The sequence below is a fragment of the Centroberyx gerrardi genome, chromosome 3 (assembly GCF_048128805.1).
Source record: "Centroberyx gerrardi isolate f3 chromosome 3, fCenGer3.hap1.cur.20231027, whole genome shotgun sequence".
NCBI lineage: Eukaryota > Metazoa > Chordata > Actinopteri > Beryciformes > Berycidae > Centroberyx > Centroberyx gerrardi.
In genome coordinates, this window is record NC_135999.1 from 11347450 (window position 1) to 11368491 (window position 21042).

The 21042-nt window shown below is 38.8% G+C and overlaps 1 protein-coding gene across 1 annotated transcript; it reads left to right on the top strand.

Moving 5' to 3' along the window:
• Nucleotides 1–940: 940 nt before the first annotated feature.
• On the top strand, nucleotides 941–17587 carry usp53b (ubiquitin specific peptidase 53b). The gene is made up of 16 exons (XM_078282640.1): nucleotides 941–1034; nucleotides 1650–1810; nucleotides 2078–2170; nucleotides 2464–2598; nucleotides 3052–3165; nucleotides 3388–3470; nucleotides 4518–4623; nucleotides 5403–5549; nucleotides 6033–6182; nucleotides 6294–6462; nucleotides 9979–10101; nucleotides 10247–10970; nucleotides 13950–14011; nucleotides 16336–16414; nucleotides 16519–17384; nucleotides 17511–17587. Exons 1-16 carry the CDS (start codon nucleotides 941–943, stop codon nucleotides 17585–17587), a joined length of 3183 nt encoding a protein of 1060 aa, XP_078138766.1.
• Nucleotides 17588–21042: the final 3455 nt, after the last annotated feature.

Here is a 21042-nt window from a genome sequence, read left to right on the forward strand (position 1 = left end):
CAGCAAAGCGTTTATCTCCTCTAGATGCACCCTAGGCTGAGGATGGGCGATTGTGTAAGAATGCAGGCCTGATGGCATCACATGGTGTCAGGGAGGTTGTTGCATGTTTACATCAGTGATGAGCAACGATACACAAGCAAAGGCTATTTTAAAGCTAAAGGCAGGGCCAAGTGTATAGTGTAAAGGACAGAGGATCACTGCAGATAAAACAACATGACCTGCCTGATGAGGCATCTGGACATCTGGTAGTCCTCCTGTCTGCAATTCAGTGGGATGAAATTATGTTTTCAGTGCTCAAATGAAAAGCTGCTCAGGGAGTTTATGTCTTTTCTCTAGACCAGGTGTAAAGTGTAATGGTTTAATATAGGCTTTTTGTATCATAGTTATACTGTAGTTTGGTGTAAGGTTAGGGTTGGATTTAAAAATAATAGCCTACAACTCATAATACACACAATAATACAATAATACACACAACTCAAGCTCAGGTCTTGACTCCATTGATTCTGAGCAGTACATACTTACAGTACATTGATTTTATAGTGTCAAAATAAACATGAATGAACTTCAAACTAGTGTTTATCTGGTACATTGAGACCATTTTGATTAAGGGAAAAAAATGTCTCCAGCTTCATGTTTGGCTTTCTGTGTTGCTATACTGTTTTGTTTATGTTCGGATTGAGGAATTGGGTATTAAGCTCCTTTTTAGGCGTTAAAAGCCTTAAATGAATGGTTATTCTTCTGTTCTGCATTGCTAGTTGCGCTGCGGACTACTGCATGTCACACTAATAATCCCACGCTTAGCACATGATTTATCTGTTCCCTTCCTCCCCTCTCCAGATTTTGTCCGGTTGTCATTCGATGTCCAGCAGCACACGGCTGAGGCTGCCCTGTGGCTGATCCCGACCATGCCTTCAACCGCCAGCTGTGGAGGTGCGTGGGGATGAGATGGATGGAGCCCATGGCCAGACCAGCGCACCAGCTCCCTCCGCCCAGCATGTCCAGCTGCAGCAAGTCTCCCCCCATCTCCGGAGAAGGTGGATAACATGATTCATCTGGCGTCTAACCAAATCAGTCATTTGGATTAGTGATGTAATGAAAACTGTGTCCAAGCTGAACTGAATTTTCATCCAGAGCTGCTTATTATACTTCTACAGTACCATGCAATAATAGGCCCGGACAGGAAATCGCATTTTGAATTGCCAACATCACTTGCACTAAATGAGGACACACTGATATATACAGGTTTTACTGTACATTTTGAGTGTTGCTTTAAATGGGGTAGATGAAACTTTTCCGTTATGATTTTTGGCACTTGTAGATGTACTTATAGTTGCCAAATCTTGACAGTTACAAGTATATATTTGAATTTCAGATTTTTGTATTCTTTATTCTTCATTACGAGCCCCATAAGTTGACTCCTCAGCGACCGCTAGCATTCCTGGCACTATAACAAGTCCAGAACATCTGTCATAAAACATTATGACGTGTTATTTAAGGTTAGACAGTGTAGTGGAAATCACATCCAACACATAAAAACACATAAACACACATAAAAACAAACAGAAAGACACACCCTCGTACATTCAACTAAATATCACAGAGAACATGCATATGTACAAAAAAAAAAAGAACTTGTGATATTTCATCAGGTGCGGGCTCTAACTCAATGGCATGGGTGAAGATCTTCAAGAAACCTGGAGGGGGCTTGAAGAAATCCTACCAGCCGGGGAGCATGCTGTCTCTCGCTCTCACCAAAGGCCTGCTGAACGAGCCGGGTCAGAACAGCTGCTTCCTCAACAGCGCTGTTCAGGTCAGCTTCCTCTGGAGAACCATGTTATACTGAAAGACAAATACTTCACTGAACTGAAGGGTTACGAATCTGTCTCAATATTCACTTGAAACAAAAAAATCCTGGTACAGATCTTCGGCATCAACCATGTTAATTAAGTAATTTAGTTGGAGATGTCAATATTTCCTTAAAGTAAGCTATTGAAATCCTTGAATGGAAATATCACATGGTACAACAAGCAGTTTCTATTATGATGAGTATCAGTATTCTGTTGTCGAACCTTCACAGGTGCTTTGGCAGCTGGACATTTTCAGGAGAAGCTTGAGGCAGCTCTCAGGTCACTTTTGTCTTGGTGATGCCTGCATTTTCTGCGCTTTGAAGGTTAGTATTTATTCAAATTGCTGTACATAAAGCTAAACCTGTCATCAATTTGTTTCCATTAGTATTGTTACAGATGTCAGACTACACTGGAATGTATATTTGTGATCTTAACTGGTGATTCAAAAGATGATTTTTGACAATTTGAATGTGGAATCTGGTATTATTTGGTGAAGAACAAAAGGCATCAGCAGATACTTTTTTGTGTTCAGTCCCATTGTTTTCTCTCTAATCATTAGGAGCTTTATATACCATATTTGACTACAAGTAAATTATTGTTTTTGTCTCTTTTTCAGAGTATTTTCAGCCAGTTTCAGCAGAGTCGGGAGCGTGTGCTGCCCTCGGACAGCCTGCGTAACGCACTGGCTGAAACCTTTAAGGATGAGCAGCGTTTCCAGCTCGGCCTGATGGATGACGCTGCTGAGTGCTTTGTACGTCGACACGGCGGCTTCAGTTTAGGGGCATGCTGGTTTTTAAGTGAATATTCAGTGGGAAGACCTCTGCACAGTGCTGTGGGTTAATTGACCTGTAGGAAAGGAAGCAGAGGTCACAGACAAAATACCTAAACTCTGTGTCATCACCAGTATACCTAAGTGAAAGTGTGAAGCATTCAGGTCTCAGGCTTTTTAATCTGACATGTTAGGACTATGGATATACTTTGAAATACCCAATTATAAACTTTATTTATTTGTTTTAACAGTGTTTTGAGTTTTTTCTCTTCTCCAATGCCTATATTTATCCGTACATTGACCTAGTTCTAGTATGTTTCAAGTTTCTGAATGTATACAAGTTTTGTTATTGTGAGTTGTATATGAATTTTGTTAGTTATATTTACCATGTATTCAACTCTGGCATTGTATCTGCTCTTATTTTTTCCATACCAGGAGAACATCTTGGAGCGGATTCATTTACACATCGTTTCAGACACTGCAACTGATGCTTGTTCATCCAAATCCTGCATTACCCATCAGAAGTTTGCAATGATGCTTTATGAGCAGGTAAATATTTTTTCATAGCAAGTTGACATTTAAACTGCTATATGTAAAAATAAGGCAAAATACAGTATTACTTCTCTTTTTCCTACACCAGCTGTAACAGAACTTAAGAGGCAAATATTACGGCTGCAACATGTTAATGCCCAGTTGTAAATATCATTTAGTGAGTGTAAATGTTAAATGTTATAACAATCTGTAAAATCATGTTCATCTTTTCTTTTGTAGTTTGTGTGTCGCTGTTGCGGTGCATCTTCAGACCCCCACCCATTCACAGAATTAGTACATTACGTCTCGACCACTGCTTTATGGTGAGTATAGTACCTCCGTTTACTACCAATTCTGGCTGAAATGCTAATCCTGATTTTGCTAAATATTATGGTCACAAATATCAATTGATCACTTTTTCGCATCTTAAATCAACACAGTTTTTCCTTTTGGTCCTTCAGCAGCTAAAGAGTCTCTAAATCAACATTAGATTGACACTGAACATTTCACTGTTACTGTAGTCCTTGTTCATAGTCCTACACTTTCCCTTGAAGATGTAACTGTTCCTGTTGGAACCTCATGGATTGGGAGACACGCAAAAATGTTCCCATTATAGAAATGTGTGTAGTGGTGAGAAGTCAAGCACGCATATTACTGGGTTTTGCAATGATTTCTGAGGTGATTTAATCAACTTGTCATATTAGTTTGAGGTGCAACAAAAACCCAAAACAGCAGTTTGCACAGCTGGGCACTTGTTTCCAAGCCTAACTATTATCAGTGGGTGTACCTGTTACTTACCCAAAGCTTAGGTGAAGGTGCCAGGTAATCATTTGGTTGTTCTTTATCTGAAGTTCATGCAACGGCTGTGTGTTTATGTGTATTGGTCTCAGCGCTCATTGTGAATAGCTGAGGAGCGTAAGCAGGAGCGCTTGATTTGATACAGCAGGTGCTCTCATAGAAATTGAATTACATGTTATAAATATTGCTAAATAGGAAATGAAATGTTCTTAATATTGTTAAATTAGATGATTCTGATATTCAATCATGGGATCTAAAATTGCAATAAAGGATATATAGCTAAATTTCTCTTAGTAGTATCTTTTAGTAGTGATAATTTATTTTAAGAATAACTCCCAGTCTATTCTTTTACGTTGTGATTATCCTATTATTTTCTTAAACTGCTGTTGCTCTTTTTGTGAAGCACTTTGTAACCCTTGGTTTCACAAGGTGCTAAATAAATAAAGTCTTACCTACGTACTTATCCAATGAGGGTACAAATGTTGGTGAAAATAATAATATATGGGACTTTTTCAATTTCAACAAAACCTCAACCATCCAGCGTCCACACAGTCTCTTTCTTTATGCCACAGCCAACAGGTTGATCGCATGATGGGGAAGAATGAGCGGCTGCGGTCCGACATGTTTGGAGAATTGCTGCAGGCAGCAAACAACATAGGCGACCTGCGAACCTGCCCGGTATGTGGCTCAGGGTCGCTGCTTGTTGCACTCTGAAGTTGCTCTGAAAGAAGTTACAGACAGTTACAACTTCACCAAGTGATGGCTCAATACTTCCCCATGTCTTTCTCATGTGTTTTCAAGCACCTGTTTGCATTTAACCACAGATGAATGTTGATTAACAGTTAGCGTGGTAAAATGACTACAGCTGATTCTTGTGAATGTGCAGAGTGCGCTGACTCTCTCTGTGCTTTCTGCTGTGACATTGCACTTGAAGCGGCCGGAAGGAGAGGGTGCCAGACTAGTGTTAGGATATAAATAGCAGTAAGGGCTTATCCACTGTTTCTCTCTCATCTGTATTGGCTACTGCTGTCTACCATTTCAGTGTGCGTCAGATTGGTGTAGCTAAGTGCTCTGTTCCCTTAACCCCTTATTCTTCCATAAATCACAAGCTACAGTATGGACTTAATGACAGTGACATGTCTGTGCTGACGTTATGTATTTGTCTTTTGAACCTTTGAAACCAGCCTTGATTATAGCAGCAATTTGGTTGTCATTTTTGAAATGATAAATCACATTAATTTGACAAATAAATGCTAGAAGGAAATGGATTTAGTAGCTTGTTTTGGTGTGTGTGTGTGAGTGAAAGTCACAACTTAAACAATTGTGCACCGGAGATTGTTCCTATATTTTTTTGTAATTGTAATGTTTTTGACTTAAAACATCTATGAACAAACTTTGGTATAATCAACTGTGAATTTTTAGTGAATTTATAATGTTTTTTATTGCATGTTTTGCAGAGCAACTGTGGTCAGAGCATCAAGATCCGCCGTGTCCTCATGAACTGTCCGGAGATCGTCACTATTGGATTTGTATGGGACGCGGAGCAGTCTGATCTTACGGACGATGTCATCAGGTCACTTGGTCCCCGTCTGAACCTCTCTGGGGTAAGAGCTGACTCGGCAGTTTAAATGCACTTTAAGACCTCAACAAACAAATGCAAGGGCAGTGTATATTTTGCTGCCTGTAAGCAAACCAGTCCTGACGACAAACAGGTACAGTATGTAGCTCCATATCCTCTAAAAGGACACGCTCTGTAGAAAGAAGAATTACCACTTGTGGTGTAAGGGCTTTGTTCCAAAATGAGATATCCACCAGCTGAATAATTAAACACCTACTTTTGCAAAATGACATAAGATAGTTCTCAGCTGTGTTATGACTTTTGTTAATAAATTAGTAACATTGTTGAAGGTCAGTGTATTGTAATCTTTTTTCTTTTTTTTCAAAACTTATATTTAGTGATAGTCTTCAAGGCTATCAAAAACTTTATACTTTATACTAGATTTGTATCCTCACACTATGTGATGATTTAGCATCTGCCAAAGAGCAAAATGTGTAGCTCTACCTTGTCTGAATTTGTTGTCTTTCAGCTTTTTAATCGCGTCACTGATGAGAATGCCAAAAGGAGTGAGCTGCATCTGGTGGGGATGATCTGTTTTTCGAGTAAACATTACTCAGCCTTCGCCTATCACACCAAATCTTCAAAATGGATGTTTTTTGATGATGCTACTGTAAAGGAGGTTAGGAGCCGTGTTATTACGTTGCTTTTTTTGGCATCAAGTCTACTTCCTCTTAAAAAAACGATCATATGTGTGTCACACTGCTCTTAGATCACACTTTTCTTTTCCCAGATCGGATCCAAATGGAAAGATGTTGCCTCTAAATGTATCCGGGGACATTTCCAGCCACTGCTTTTATTTTACACCAACCCTGAGGGGAGTCCCATATCCAGTGAAGATGCACCAAGGCAAACCACCATGTGTTCCCGCTACAAGGCCCAAGTAAATGGTGACATGACAGGTAAGACAAGCCTTTTAAACCTTAAAGCAGTCAGCATGAATGGGTGTAATCTAATACAGTTATACTGTAAACACATTTGTCCACTGCACTCCTCATGGACTTCTAAGATGTATGTATTCGGCATTTTTTTGAAAGATAAAGTCTTATCTTCCATATGAGGTTGTGTACATCTTTGTTTAGGCATAGAGATTATTCTCTAGGCATTCTGGCCTGTTTTCAACTGTTTTCACTGGACTATATGGCCTTGCTGGATTTACTGCTATCTCAAGCAATGTGGTTTTCTTCCAGGATTCAACTATGTAGTTAAATGTCAGGGTTTTTTTTCTTCACAGTTTTATGACATAACCTTGAGAAACCATATGTTACAATAATGGTAATAAATCATAATAATATATCACATATCATAATAATATACTATAATATCATAATTCACTCATAATAATTGTTTGGTGCACATTACCCAAGGTGTTTTTATCAATTCAATAATTAACATATTTAGGTTTTCGTTGTTCTTGCATAGTGTAAATGCAAGTTTAATGTATATCTGCACTTTGTTAGTCCAAAATTTTACGTTTAGTAAAATTCCCCCAAAAATGCATTCAACTGATCCGGGGCATTTGATTTTTCTGGGGGATATTTCCAAACTTTTAAGTCAGGAAAGGACATTTGTTTGAGAGCCACGCTGTAACATAGATGATGTTGTGGAAAACATTTTTTTTTTATTCTAAATGTATGCATACTAACGTAACATTAGGCAGCTAATGTTCTTCCTCGGGTCATTACACCACATGAGTTGACTCTGTGTGGGGGTGAGATCAGCATAGAACCACACACACACACACACACACACACACACACACACACACACAAACACACTTATCTTCTGGTCAGCCAGAGATATTTTGGTCCTTCTTTCTCAAAGGTTTATTACCATTATAATTAAATATTATTTCTAAGTTATGTCATACCTGATATAATATAAATGTAAAATGCAGGTTATAAAAGGTAGCCAGTGGAGGTTTCCATGGAGATATCCACATTTAAATTTTATAACACCAGTGGGTATTTTCTGCCAGAAAGCAACTGCTGTAAGAGCAATAAAGATTACCAGTTGTAACTTTTTGGGGAACTTGAGGTGGATGGAAGCGGAAACATAGTGTATAAAGTAATAAAAATTAATAACGTAGGATCAGGATTAGAGTACTGATCATTTTCAATTTGTCTGATAATGTCATTCCCTAAAATCCCAATCTATTTGAGCATCAAAAACAATTTTTGAAAGTATCACTAAATGGTATTAAATATTAAAATTAAATGTTAAACCAATGACAGTGCTATGAGAATAACGATTTCACTAGACAAATTACAGTTATGGTTTGCATTGGGATTGAGAGAGAGTGCTATTAAAGCGTTCCCCGGGCAGAAAGATTGTCCTGCCCTGTGTGCCGGGTTGAACTTGATATGAGGATGATGCTTCTGTTGCATGCAGATTACCACCCACGCCTGCCTCCCTAATCCCTGCTCCTGCGGCCAGGCGCACTCCACAGATCTCACTCCTCCCCTACGCATTTCCGATATTTGCTTCCATTAACTTATCTGCTTGGTTTTTTGGCAATGGCGCCTTGCTCTTTTAGATGGAGTGTTTTGCTTTAGAGTTGTGTCCAGGCATGGGAGTGGATTCCTGTTTTTGTGAAAATAAGTGTAAGTAATTGATTTGTTAGTTTTCAGCATGGTTCAGACTCTAATAGTGTTCTGTGGTAAGGCTTTTAAACATTTTAAACATTATTTGTATTTTCTCCATATGCTTTTTATGTGACAGTATTCCATATTGTGGTTTATTGATGATTAACAGGCTATTTTTAAGCATTATTATTTTGCTTTGGCAGTACATCTTAGAAAAAGTACTTTTTTTTTTGTCATCTAGTTGTCTAGTTTATCTTCAGATGTACTCTTACAACTACAACCTTAACAAGATAATTGCCTTGTAATATTACATTTGCATTATTAAGGCTGTAAAACTTGTCAGTATAGCTTCAGGCAACACTTTGAAGTGTGTATTAGTTAATTACTGGGCAGTTGGGTGTACACCATCTACACCTGATATTATTTTTGTTATTCAGTAGAACCAATCAAACATCACTCAAGATTATTCTATATAAACAAGACTGAAAATCTATAATACTATAGCTTACTCGCAACTGTTTGTAACACTATGTCAACGAGGAACACATCCAGTTCCCATGCCCGTGCACACAGCTTTATCCAATTATTTACTACTTTAGGTTGTAGAGAGGCTGGACAGAGTTTCCCTCACCTGTCACTATTATTACATTATGCTGTTATTTTGTAGGTCTTAACAGAAATGTGGACCAAGGAACCACTTCTTGAAAAAAAAATAGCATGTTTTTGCCTACTGGACTTGATCATTCATTGAGACAGAGAATATAAACAAATGACAAACTTTAGTATTTATAAGTTCTCCTAGAAAGGTAAAGATGGGTGTACCCAAACTTGACAGCCAATCAGCAGTCAGTAGTCAAGTCAAGTCAAACTTAATTTACATAGCACTTTTCATACACAGGGAAGCTCAATGTGCTTCGCAGTAAAACATATGCAGAAACGGGAATATAGAGGATAAAATTGCATGCTGTAGAATGTGGCTTAATATATCAGAAAAAGAAGACTTGTCTTGTTCCACATTTTTAATATTAGTAGTTTGTAATAGTCTTACAAAAGAGCAGCTTCTTCATCTCTTCCGTTACGTATAGCAGTGAATCTTGTTAGAAGTCGCACTGAAGAGTTGAGTAAAAGTGAAAGAAAGTGGCAACTGTTGGGTAAATGTGCAGAGTAGGAGGTAGGTGTTTGAAGCTCGCATAGCCTCTCTCTTTCTCACATAGGCCGGCTTGCTACAGAGGCAAAGAAACCCATCATAGGGTTGGCAAAGGGCAGCAGTAGTATGTTTTATTATAGCTAATGATGCAGTGGCATCTGTTTGGTGAGATTTGTCTCCTGCATCCTCTGCAGCAAAGATGCAAGGCAAGAGAGCGCTGCATTTCAAATAAGACTACTACATTGAAATTTGAAATGAACGACAGGATAAGAGACAATTATGAGCTAGCTGGGTGGTCGGAGAGTCCTCAAGGGACCCAGTGTACACCCTATTGTAAATGTCTTTGAGGATGTCATAAGATCCACGGACCTCTGATAAGGTTTATATGCCAGAGAATTGTGTGTTGTAAAACTCTTGACCCTTCTAAGTTAATTTAACACAATGTTTTGTTATTATTATGCAGTAGCATGGTGCAGGATGCTTTCTGCAGGCAGAGAGAATTTAGGGACAAATCACAATTATTTTCTACCTCCTCAGTTGACGTCAGGCCTCAGTGGAGGTTAGTTCAGGACTGATATAAACATTCTCATTTCAAGAGCCTCAAGTGGAATTTTGCAACCATCAAGGATGCTTTCTGTATCGTAGAGCAACTAACTCATCTGCCATTTCGATTATTTTTTTCTCAGTGAAGCGTCCCCTTGGCAGTCCAAATAAATTCCAGGAACCTTTCATGGAGAATTTGCAGCGGCCTGGTGAGACATCGAAAAAGGATAGAGGGCATCGTAGAACTGACCCATCACAACACAAAGGTACAGTATAGTGTACACATCTTACAACACATTGATGTTAGAGAGGCAAAAGCAATGACATAAAATAGCAGGCCAGTGTATATACCTACGTCAGAACATGTATGAAATGGTCATTCCAAAAATGCTCCATGTCCACTCCTTTTAGAGATGGCGCATGCTAGATCTTCATCTCCCCCGGAGAATGGACTGAGGCCACCTGCGGACCAGAAACTAAAGAGCTGTCCACGGACTGAGAAGTCACTAAGCCATTCAAGAGGATCTCAGGAGCCACGTGGGCAGTCCCTTGGTGTACAGGGCGGTGGGCATAGCCGGAGGAACAACACTTCCCCCGGTTGCTACGATCAGGACGGCTGCCAGGAGCAATGGGAGAAAGGCGGGGGAGGAGGAAGCCGCAGCAAACCCAAGTCCACATGGAGACCCATTCGGGAGGTGTTAAATGTGGATAGTGTACTGAACGAACTGGAGCAGCGTCGTCAGCAGCAACACGATAGCCCGCGGCGCAGTAAGCCTTCCTCCCAGGAGAGGGTGCACACCGAACAAGGCCGAGACCGCGAGCGGGAGTATGTCCGGAACAGAGACGACCGGAAGCAGAAGTGTTTGATGACTATCTATGAGGATGAGCAGCGGCACGAGACAGAGAGCCACAGCTCTTTGGAGTCAGAGAGCAGGGCCAACCAACAGAGGGGCGGCAGACTGAAGGGTGGCCCCAAGACCCTGTTGCGTAGTGACACCTGGACCATTCAAAGGACAGAGTCTGGCTACGAGAGCAGTGATAGACTTAGCAGTGGCTCCACCAATCCCGACTCACCTGGGGTAGATGGCTTTGCTGGTAAAGACCAGAAATTAACACCAGAGGCACAGATGCAAAGGTAAGAAACAATTGTCTATTATTCACTGTACTCTTGTGTTCCTTGGAGGTTGGAGGTTCCACATTAAAGAAAAAGGTAACCCTTTATTTTACAGTCACCCTAACTACTAGGTGTTTACCAGGTAAATTCATGGTAATAGTAAATGACCATTTATTTAACAGGTAAATTACCGTATTTGTAAATTAGCAAGTAATTAGGCCTGTAAATGAGTAGGTACTGTAACAAAATCTTGAGAGCTGAGCTGACAGCTGAATTGCTTTAACATACGTCTTATATTACTTATCAGTTCAAGTAACTACATTGTAGTTGAGTTTAACAGCATAATTCCAAAGGACTTAAGGTACACTTTCTTAGAAACAATTTCTCTATTACCCATCAAATAAGGGAAAATCTTTTGGTTCTGCAGGATTATATTAGCAATGCACTTTTAAAACTTTCCATTATTAGCTTTTTTAAATATATTCATTATTTGTGGCTCTACCCACTTGGAAAGGGTTTAATAAACTTCAGATGGAAACTATGAAATTGTGGGAATTGTGTGAAGTTGTGGGAATTACATTAATAATGACCTCCAACAGACCACATACTTTTCATCTACTTTCTTGGTACATTTTCTTAAATACTGAGTACATTCTTAGGGCTGCATAAATTTGGTATTGTGAGATTAATTTCTACTGCATGGCTACCAGGTATGCATTAATTTTCTTGGAAATCATGGTAAAACTATAGCATTCAGTTTACTCAGTAAGAAAGATTAAACTGCACTGTAAAAGGAAGCAGCGCTTAATTCTATGGTCTGACCTGGTTATTCTCACATCCTTTCCCAATGCAGTAATGACAAATGTACCATACATGTTCTGCAATAAGCATTACAAGGTACAGAGTAAGCATGATGAAACTGGACTGTAAAAGGAAGTAACATTTGGCCCAACACACACAGTGAGTTTTCCATGTAATACAGATAGACTTGTATCATTTATTGTCTGCAGTGTTACAAAGTAAAATTTACAATTTGTAGTGTAAGTAAATGGAAATTGAGCTCTAAAAGGAATGCAAAGTTAAAGCTATTTCCCTTTGTTAGCTAGCTGTTCTAAAGTTTTTGCTAGCTCCTCATCATCAATTAAATAAAGTCAATTAAACATTTAATCAAAGAACACTTTGTCACAAAACATTATATGCATTTATTTATTTATTTTTATCAATAAATGGAGTGAAGCTGAATATCTACCCACCAGTCTTAGTTTTATTGTCTTTATTACTGACTTTATTTCATTGATGATGAGTAGCTAGCTAAAAGTTTAGCTTTAGCTGTGGAAGGTGTGTAATGTTCGCTAACAAAGAGAAATGGCCTGATGCATTTCTAGCACTTCAATGTGACTTTTGTTTTAGATCTGGGGCTGGAGCTGAATGGTAGACCGCTTGTTTTGATTTTATATTGCAAGCAGCAATACAGGGCTACTGCCTGAACCAAGGCGTGTGTGTGCGTGTGTGTGTGTGTGTGTGTGTGTGTGTGTGTGTGTGTGTGTGTGTGTGTGGTTGTGTGTGGCGTTTTTTCCAGCAGCAAAATCGGATAATGCTCGCCACATAAATTAGCCCCTTATGCAAATTTTGTTCCCAGTTGTTGTGATGGCCTAGTAATTTTAAGAAGAGGGTTATCTTTTTTTCATCCTCTGTTACATGAATCTGTCAAGTTCAGTACTTTCTGGTAGTTTGAAAGCACCATCATTTTTTTTAGCGAAATCGGTAATCTAGATTTAATCTAGATTTAATCTAGATTTGTCTATTTGAAATGTAATGAACATATATTATTTGAAAAAATAACAACCATTTTGAATGCAGGCAGTTAAGATACTGTTTTTGTGTTATGTGAAACTTCATATTAAGGAATGGGCTCTGTTTGGCCCTTGGCTCTACTGAGTAAATGTTGTACTTAGTATCTTTGCAGAACATGTGCAACACAAATTGTCGGGATTGCATAGAAAAGGAAATAACCAATTGTAAAGGATATGCTAAAAACTGGTAACAGACAACTATGGCAACAGACAATGCTTGTTTTTACAGTCCAGTCTAGTTTACTTACTGAGTAAATTGTTATTTTGTTTTACTTAGTACCTTTGTAGATCACTAGATCACCAAATCAAATCAAAACTCATGTAAGTCACTTTCATGTAAGTTGATGCTGTTGTTGAGGAAAGCTAATTTAGCAATGTGAGCAAGTATAGTTTCTACAGGTCCTTGCAAATTCCCACTGTTTTTCGGTATGTTAAGAATGACTTAACACACCTATATTCAGTATTCAGAAACGTACTGGCAGATGAATTGGATAGTAATTTTCTCAAACTGTCATGGGACCTTAGAACCCAGTTGGCCCCTAGCAGACAGTGAGGTTAAATTAGAGTTTACAGGATTCAGAGCTGATTCTAACTGGGAATCATTTGTGCTCCCAGTAAACTGTGGAATGGCCTTAATCTCAGCAATTCCTGGGTGCAGTGTATGCTTTGCCTGCTGCGTTAGCAGAGAATAGGTCTTAGGGAAGGCCACTTTGGAATGAAACATAACCCAAAATGACAAGGAGCAACACTGCCAACTTAAGGAGGCTAGGTGGGGTTGCACACTTGGTCTGTACAACATTATGATGAGTTTCATTGGTGATTAGTTTGCATATCGGTTTTACTAATGAATCAGGACTGCAAGTGTTACTCAAAACATAATAAAGCCACGCAATCAAAAATAAACTACAGAGAATGTAAAACAAAAGCATGATGAAGGTAATCACCCAAATAATGAAAAACACCAGTATTTTCCTAGGAGTGCAAGTATTAGTACAAAAGCCAAACCCATTCAACCCACAATTTTAAATTGCCTGCAAATGTTAGCCAGTTTTACAGAAGACTAATCATCCAACCAGCAAACCAGTGCCAAGTGAGGTGGCTTGAAAAACCACTGAGAATAATTTCAGTCTTTTGTTTTCAGTCAGAGCCAGCTGCACCAAAAAGGAGGCGATGCAAAACCAAGCATCATGTGCTCACCTTCACATAATGGTAAGTTCCAAGATTTGGAGAGTGTGCTCAAGTCTTCCTGGCACAGTAAACACACAAATGTGCATTGTAGTATGGAATGATATACATTGCTGTCAGTAACCTTTGATCAATGCTTTGGATGGGTATTTAAATAAGAAATTAACCTGCTGTTGTGTATGGCAAAGTGCTAGGAAAATAATTTAACCCCTGGCAACAATGTCAAATCCAGTCAACTTTATTTATCTAGTACTTCAAAAACACAAAACCAGTGTGTACGAAAGGCAGTGTGTATGAGAGGCAGAGCGTGGAACACCAACAGCAAAATGAAGACATAATGGGAATAAGAGCATGGTTAAAAGCATGAAATCAGAGCAATACAGCATAAAAGAGCATGTTATACACAGTGAAAAGCTCATGAATACAAATAGATGCAGCGTTATGACCTAACCAATCATATCATTAACATGTTGGCTCACTCCTGTAGTGCTGCAGCCAACTGTGGGCCTGGTTGCCACAAGAATAATGGGGTTTCTTAAGATCAAATGTAAAAAGACAATGCTCTTCATTGTGTGAAAGAAAGAGCACTAAACTCAGAGTATATCAATGAAAGTAAACACTGTATATACCTTTTGTTGGTCTATGATGTTTATGAAAGTTAAAATTTTCACTTTCACGGACATTGTATCATACGGTACACATCCATTTTTATGCATAAAAGTAAGTCCAGGTCCACATTTTCATTGCTTGCAATATTTCAGAGTTTTCAAGCAGATATGAGCGATTTCATTCTCTCAGATGCTCGCTAACTACCAGCCCAAGATCCCTTCCCAGAGCTCTGCTAAAGTTTGTTAGAGGAGTGGCTCAATAATTTACCCGATGTCAGGTCATGAGCAAACAAAGCACCCACTAATCATCACGCTACTCTCGCACTAACAAGAACTCATGTGCACATTACTACTTTATCCTCATTAATGTTACACACGCAAAAAAGATGCAGGATTTAAAAATAGAGGCTCCACTCTTTACCCTTTTCTCTGTTAAAGTAACTGAGATGGCAGCTTTTAAAGAAGCGAAAGCTAGTAAAGACTATGGCTAAAGGAAAGGCATGAAGACCTCAATGTTCCGACCTTTGTCATGATTGCAGTGAGTTTAGTCTTGCAAAACCGCATTCTTATATCTGTCACATCTAATCTGCATGTTACTGCAATACTTAGGAAGAAAAGATAAGATAATGAGATTTTGAAACAGATGAGAGCAATGAATTGTTCATAGATTCTCACACATCAGGGCATTTAGACAATACGCTTTCAGGGCTAAATTTTAATAGCTGTGTGTTGTGTATTTAGGTGTGTCCTGCGCAGTTTCATTGTTAAGAGTAAGAGTGTCCAAAAGATAAAAATACACTACTGCACTAACCATGTAATTCGTTGCTTGCCACATGAGAGCGGACCTTTCCAAATGAGGAGTTCTTGCCAGAGAATGACCCACGCAACTGTTTCCTACAGGGAGAAACCACACAGCTCATCTTATGTTTGTTGTTTTGTTTTCAACGAAAGCACATTATATTAGCATTTATGTTAGACTTAAAGTACAAATAATAAATTATCTGCCTCTGATACTGGTAATGTACAAATGTTGGAGGAATAATCAATGTATTGGTTGACTTCTGAGCTTGGACTGGCTTCTTTAACCTAGTCACCCAGTAAGCCCTGCACAGTCATTAATCTGATGATAATCCCAAAAAGCTCGTTCAGATAGCACAGCTGGACATGGCTGCTGGCATTGTCATAAATATCTTTCTGTTTTATGCAATGCCTCAGGCGTGCTTCGCTTGATACTTTATCGAGGCTATGTGCATCTAGAGCCAACGTTTCCAACCAACAGTTAAAGCTTTTATCCTTGCATGGACCTCTCCAGGGCAACAGCAAAGAAAAAAATAACACATCTATTTTTAAAGTGAAGGAATTCAGCATGCATGCTGCCTCTTACTGCGCTTGTGTACTCGACTGGTTCACCCAGCTGTGAGAGAGTCTAGTGAGATTAACTCTCTGCTGCCACCATGTGTCCATGTGAGAGGACAACAGCCTCCGAGTCCCATGTGTACAGCCTCCTTGTCCTTGGATATGGAGGAGAATAGTTGTTCGTCTTTGCTGTGTCCACTTTGCTTTTACCTTTGATATCATTTTAGCCTTATTTATTTGTGTTTGTGTGCCAATTTGATAATAGCTATGATTTATATGATTTATATTCCATCAATTGTTGGCTTCCCAGAGATTACAGGAATACGATGTTAGGAGTTTCTTTCTTCTGATACTGTGCTTTGACTAATTTTGTTTAATTTCTAGGTAAACATCAACCCAAAACTCAGGGAAAGAACTATGACCAAGTTTCACATTCACATCTAAAGTGTAGTCCAAGTTCAAGGTAGTGTTCTTTTGTTCTATACATTTTGGGGGCCTGAAATTAAAATGACCATTTCTGTCGTTCTCTTGTGTGAACAATGTATGTTTATTTTCTCTTTTCTGCAGACGGAAATCAAAATACAACACGAGCACCTCCAGGAAAGGAGTGATTACAGAGAGGGATTCCACTAACTCTGATAGCCGGACTGTGCAGAGTGAACAGCAGGTGGTGACAAACTGTAGAGGGCACAGTGGAGAAAGTCCAGCGCTGCGGCACATCGCGAAAACCAGCAGCTCAGAGTGGAACAGCTCAGACGATCTCGCTCTGTCTGAGCCTGAGGACCGGGACAGCGCTTACCGCTCCAGCAACAGTGAGGCCGTGGCCTCTGACTCCCACTGCTGTCATCTGACCCTGCCGCACCACCCGCACAGCAGTGTGACAGCAGAACCGCCCCAGCTGACCGGTCAGCGTCAGCTCGGCACAGCGGTGTCACCTCACCTTAGACCCGCCCAGCGAATCCCTCCTCACCAGGGTGAAACGAGCCACGCTGTGTTCTGCCCCAGGCTGCTTCAAGAACCCTTCCCACCAAGTCCGCGTCTTTCTACCAGAGCAGCCGCATCCTATGTTAGTCCTCCCAGGAAGGCTGAGATTTCAGGCCACAGACCCTTCTCAGATGCAAGCTCCAAGTCGGGCTCTGACCCAGAGAGGAGCACCCCGTCGTCCTGCGACAGCGAGGAAAGACTAACTGGATGCAGGTCTATCCGAGTAGTGGAGCAGGCGGCGCCCGCCCAAGAGGTTTCTCTGACAACGTACTTCAACGTGGACAACTGTATGACGGAAACGTACCGGCTCAAGTACCACAACCAGAGACCCCTCGTCCTGTCTGCCACGGTGCCGCGGACTGTGGTGGTGTCTGAGCGCAGGGAAGCCAGCCACACACTCCCCACGGACACACACTCACAAGATGTGCCAAAAACCAGACCTGATACAAGTAAGCCTCCCTCGGTACGCTTGCAAACATGAAAGTTATTGTCACTGCACACACGGGCCAATTTTGTGAACCTTAATTTTAACATGTTAACATTTTAACTGAAAATGTATTTTGACTTTTCTACAGGCCATAATAGCAATAAGCCCACAGCAAAATGGAACCCAGTGACTGCCAAAGGACTGGATGAGCGTGGTTTTTTATGAGGGTGTTACTTGGTAAGTTCTGTTTACATGGATGGACAGCACTCAGTACAGTACTAAGTCATTCAGTATTTACTGTAAAAGGGAAAGTATAACCAATCTTTGTGTGTTTTACAAGTCACTGTATTCTTATATGTGAGTTTTGAACTGGATGCCAAAGAGTTTACAGAATGGAAATATGTTCTGAAGCCCAACATCTTCAAACTGAATGGAATTTCAATTTATGCAAGCTTGTTACAAAACTAAAAACCTATTTTGAAATGCTGTTAAATATTGTTTGCTGGATTATCAGCTATCACAAATAATGTCTTCCATTATCCCCCAGTGTTGCTGCAACAGGAACATTTTTGCCAAAATCTGAGTTGTTTTCAGTCTGTTCAAACAGTTTTTGAATCTTTTTTTTATTATTCTCTTTTGATCACCTTCTGTTAAGTTTAAAATGCTGATATTTTTTATTTGTACTGTAATTCAGTAGATATGCTACAGAAATTATATATCAGTATTGGTGAGGTAAGGCATGAAAACCTGTTGAAAATTGGTTAAATTCATTATACCGTGTACTGTAATTATACATAAATGACAGAATGAATCAGGATGTAATGACAAATGAAAGCAGTTACAAAAACCATAACATGTTTAATCACAATATGTTGAGATCTAGAGATTTGTTAAAGGTACCATATCAGACTCAGCAGCATCAGCAGCAGCAAATTGACATTTTATTTGTCAAGGTGTGCACTTGTCAGTGAAGGGTAGATTTTGGAAAGATTGGAAGATATTGGGAAGGTTTTTCATGAACGAAGTCGTTAAAACATTTATACTCATAGTTACTGATTTGCGTCAACTATCATCTTTAATCAATTCTTTTTTGACATTTATACGTTAATGAATGACTGAGGGCTGCCCCTTCCTGGTCAAACTGTTTGGCTGTAAGAGTCTTTGTGGATAAACATCTCTTGTTAATTCATTGTTTTTAATGATTTGTTAATTTTCCTGGAAAATTAAAGTCAGATATCTGGCATCATGCCAGTATTCATAAATATGTATTGATCTTTGATAAGTACCACTTTTAAAATGGTAATTTTGCACGACTGCATTCAATTTCTGGCAGACATTACAGGAAAAACTGACTGTTGTATTGTCTACAAAAGCCTATTATTAGTCAGATTTCTGTAGTTGGGGCAGCCCTTGAGTGATTCTATAGGTCACTGTATACTATCATGCAACCTTGTGTATTATACATTTGTATGTGCTGGTGCTTGTAATCCTTTTTTATAATCCACAGTGATGTCAAATTGTATTTTTTCAGTCTTCCACTTTAAATAGACAGATTTATAAAGCTCTGTATTTGCAGGCATTTATAAAAAAATTGATGCCAACATAATATATCTATCTGACAATGACAATATCATCACCACATAGCGGCATTTGACCATGCAACAACACATTAAATTGCTCATAAGAATAATATGAAACCTGCATGTGGCCTTTACAAAGTCTTAATAGCTAGCGTGTAGTAGAAGCATGAGCATGAAAATAACGGACTGAGTCCAGCAAATGTAAATTCTAATGGGTTCATTATTATTATAACTTAAAGGTTTTATGGCTTACAAATGACAGCCAAAGTAGTATTTAATTCATTGAGTAGTTATTTGTAACCACAAATGATTTTAAAACATTTTAATTCTTTTTAAAATTGTTATTTTCTTTTTTTATGGAAGGCTTAAACCCACTTTGAATTTACACTTGAATGTTGTTCTCTACTCTTTTTCACTTAAGGACTCATAATTCTGGTTATGCATCCTTTGTAAATAGGAAAGTATGATGCAAACAATACGCTGCAAAACAATTGACAGTTCAACACATGCTATGCATACAGTAAAGTTACTGGGTAAGATTATTTTAAAAGCAGATTTCCCTATTTTTAAGGCTTTGTATTCTGTACAACATTCCTGATAACTCATCAAAATTATTAAGTATTTTTGAGCTTTCAAATATTAATATCAGTGCATGTTTCCTTTTGTGCCCACTGGAATTGCCAAGTCTAAAAGTCTGTTCTTAAAAATATTTTTTTCATTCACTTTCTTTTTTTTTCTATTAAGAATAATCTTAGGTATTTTTCAACCATTTTAACTACAAATACTCAGTTATTAAATTTGTTGTATATATATATATGTTGTGTGTGTGCTGTCTGACACCAGCTAATGGCATTTCCAATAGATTTGTTGCTGAGATTTCATGTGTGTACTCACTCCTAAACTTTTAATTTGAGAGAGTCCACTATTGGCATTTAAATCATCAGTTCTTTTTTTAATATCGAACACAAATATAGAACACAAAATAAAATGAAATTAAGTTATGAAGAATTAGTTGAATAGTCCTTTATTCTCTCAGAATATCTCTCACTGATCTACAGTGTTATAATTGCAGTAATTATTGACAAATGCCTTTACACAACTTTGATTGTGTTGTAGTCATTATACATTATTATACAACATTTTTGACCATGAATTTAAAATAATATTTCATATTTTCACTGGTTAAATCAGTCAATATATTGATGGAATTAGTTGAAGCTCAGGCAGAGCGTATTAATCAGATCTGTCAATGTTCATGACTTATTTATTTGTGTCACCTTCAATGTGTTTTTTTTGTGTTTTCTTAACTGGTTATTGGCTATTTCATTTATTTATGATTTTTCTCCTGTTATTGAATTTGTTTCTGTAACTGTATTATTCGGAATACTGTTGTTTTCACAGAGGCGATATTTTAAATTCTTAACTTTGTGTCTTCAGTTGTATCAAGAGTGCCTTCACATTTTCAGTGGGATATGATGTTTGCAAGTGTAATCACACCTAGAGAATGAAAACTGGAGGATGTCATGCAAATCTTTTGAATATGCAATGCTAATAGTGACATATCTGATGTGCGTGTGTGTGTGTGTGTGTGTGTGTGTGGGTGAGAGGCTGTGTAGTGGGTGTGGGAGGGATCTGTGAGGTCCAAAAGTCCTAAAGTAGAGTATGGAAAATTACCACATGAAGATATTTTTCCAGTGTTACAGTTAGCTTATTGTTAAGGTTAGATTAATCTAAAGTTATGTGTGTGTGCGTGAGTCGTGCATTGTGTGCGCATGGAAAAGGAAACTAATTGCTTTTCCTTCTGCACCCATGATCAATGGCCTTCAGTCAAGGCTTTGTATACTCTAGAGGCCTATCTAAAGAGAAATCTCTTTGTCATGTGTCACGTACCGTCACAGTTGGCATTGCATCAATTCATATTTTACGGGGACATTGCATACAGAGCCTAATTATAATGCATCACATCAACACTCCAGAACAAAAGACAACTTATGCTTTATGTCACTGGTTTCCTATGATGAGTTCCAGGCTCTTGCGGCCTGTGTAGGACCTACTGTACATGACAGGCTGTATGTGTGTGTGCTTTGGATTTGGCCTGAA

Bases quoted from the DNA above. Each gene is read 5' to 3' on its own strand.
- usp53b (XM_078282640.1), top strand. From the start codon at position 941: ATGAGATGGATGGAGCCCATGGCCAGACCAGCGCACCAGCTCCCTCCG. The intron at 3,471-4,517 runs GTGAGTATAGTA...TTTATGCCACAG, and splicing joins GTCTCGACCACTGCTTTATG to CCAACAGGTTGATCGCATGA. The intron at 4,624-5,402 runs GTATGTGGCTCA...CATGTTTTGCAG, and splicing joins GCGACCTGCGAACCTGCCCG to AGCAACTGTGGTCAGAGCAT.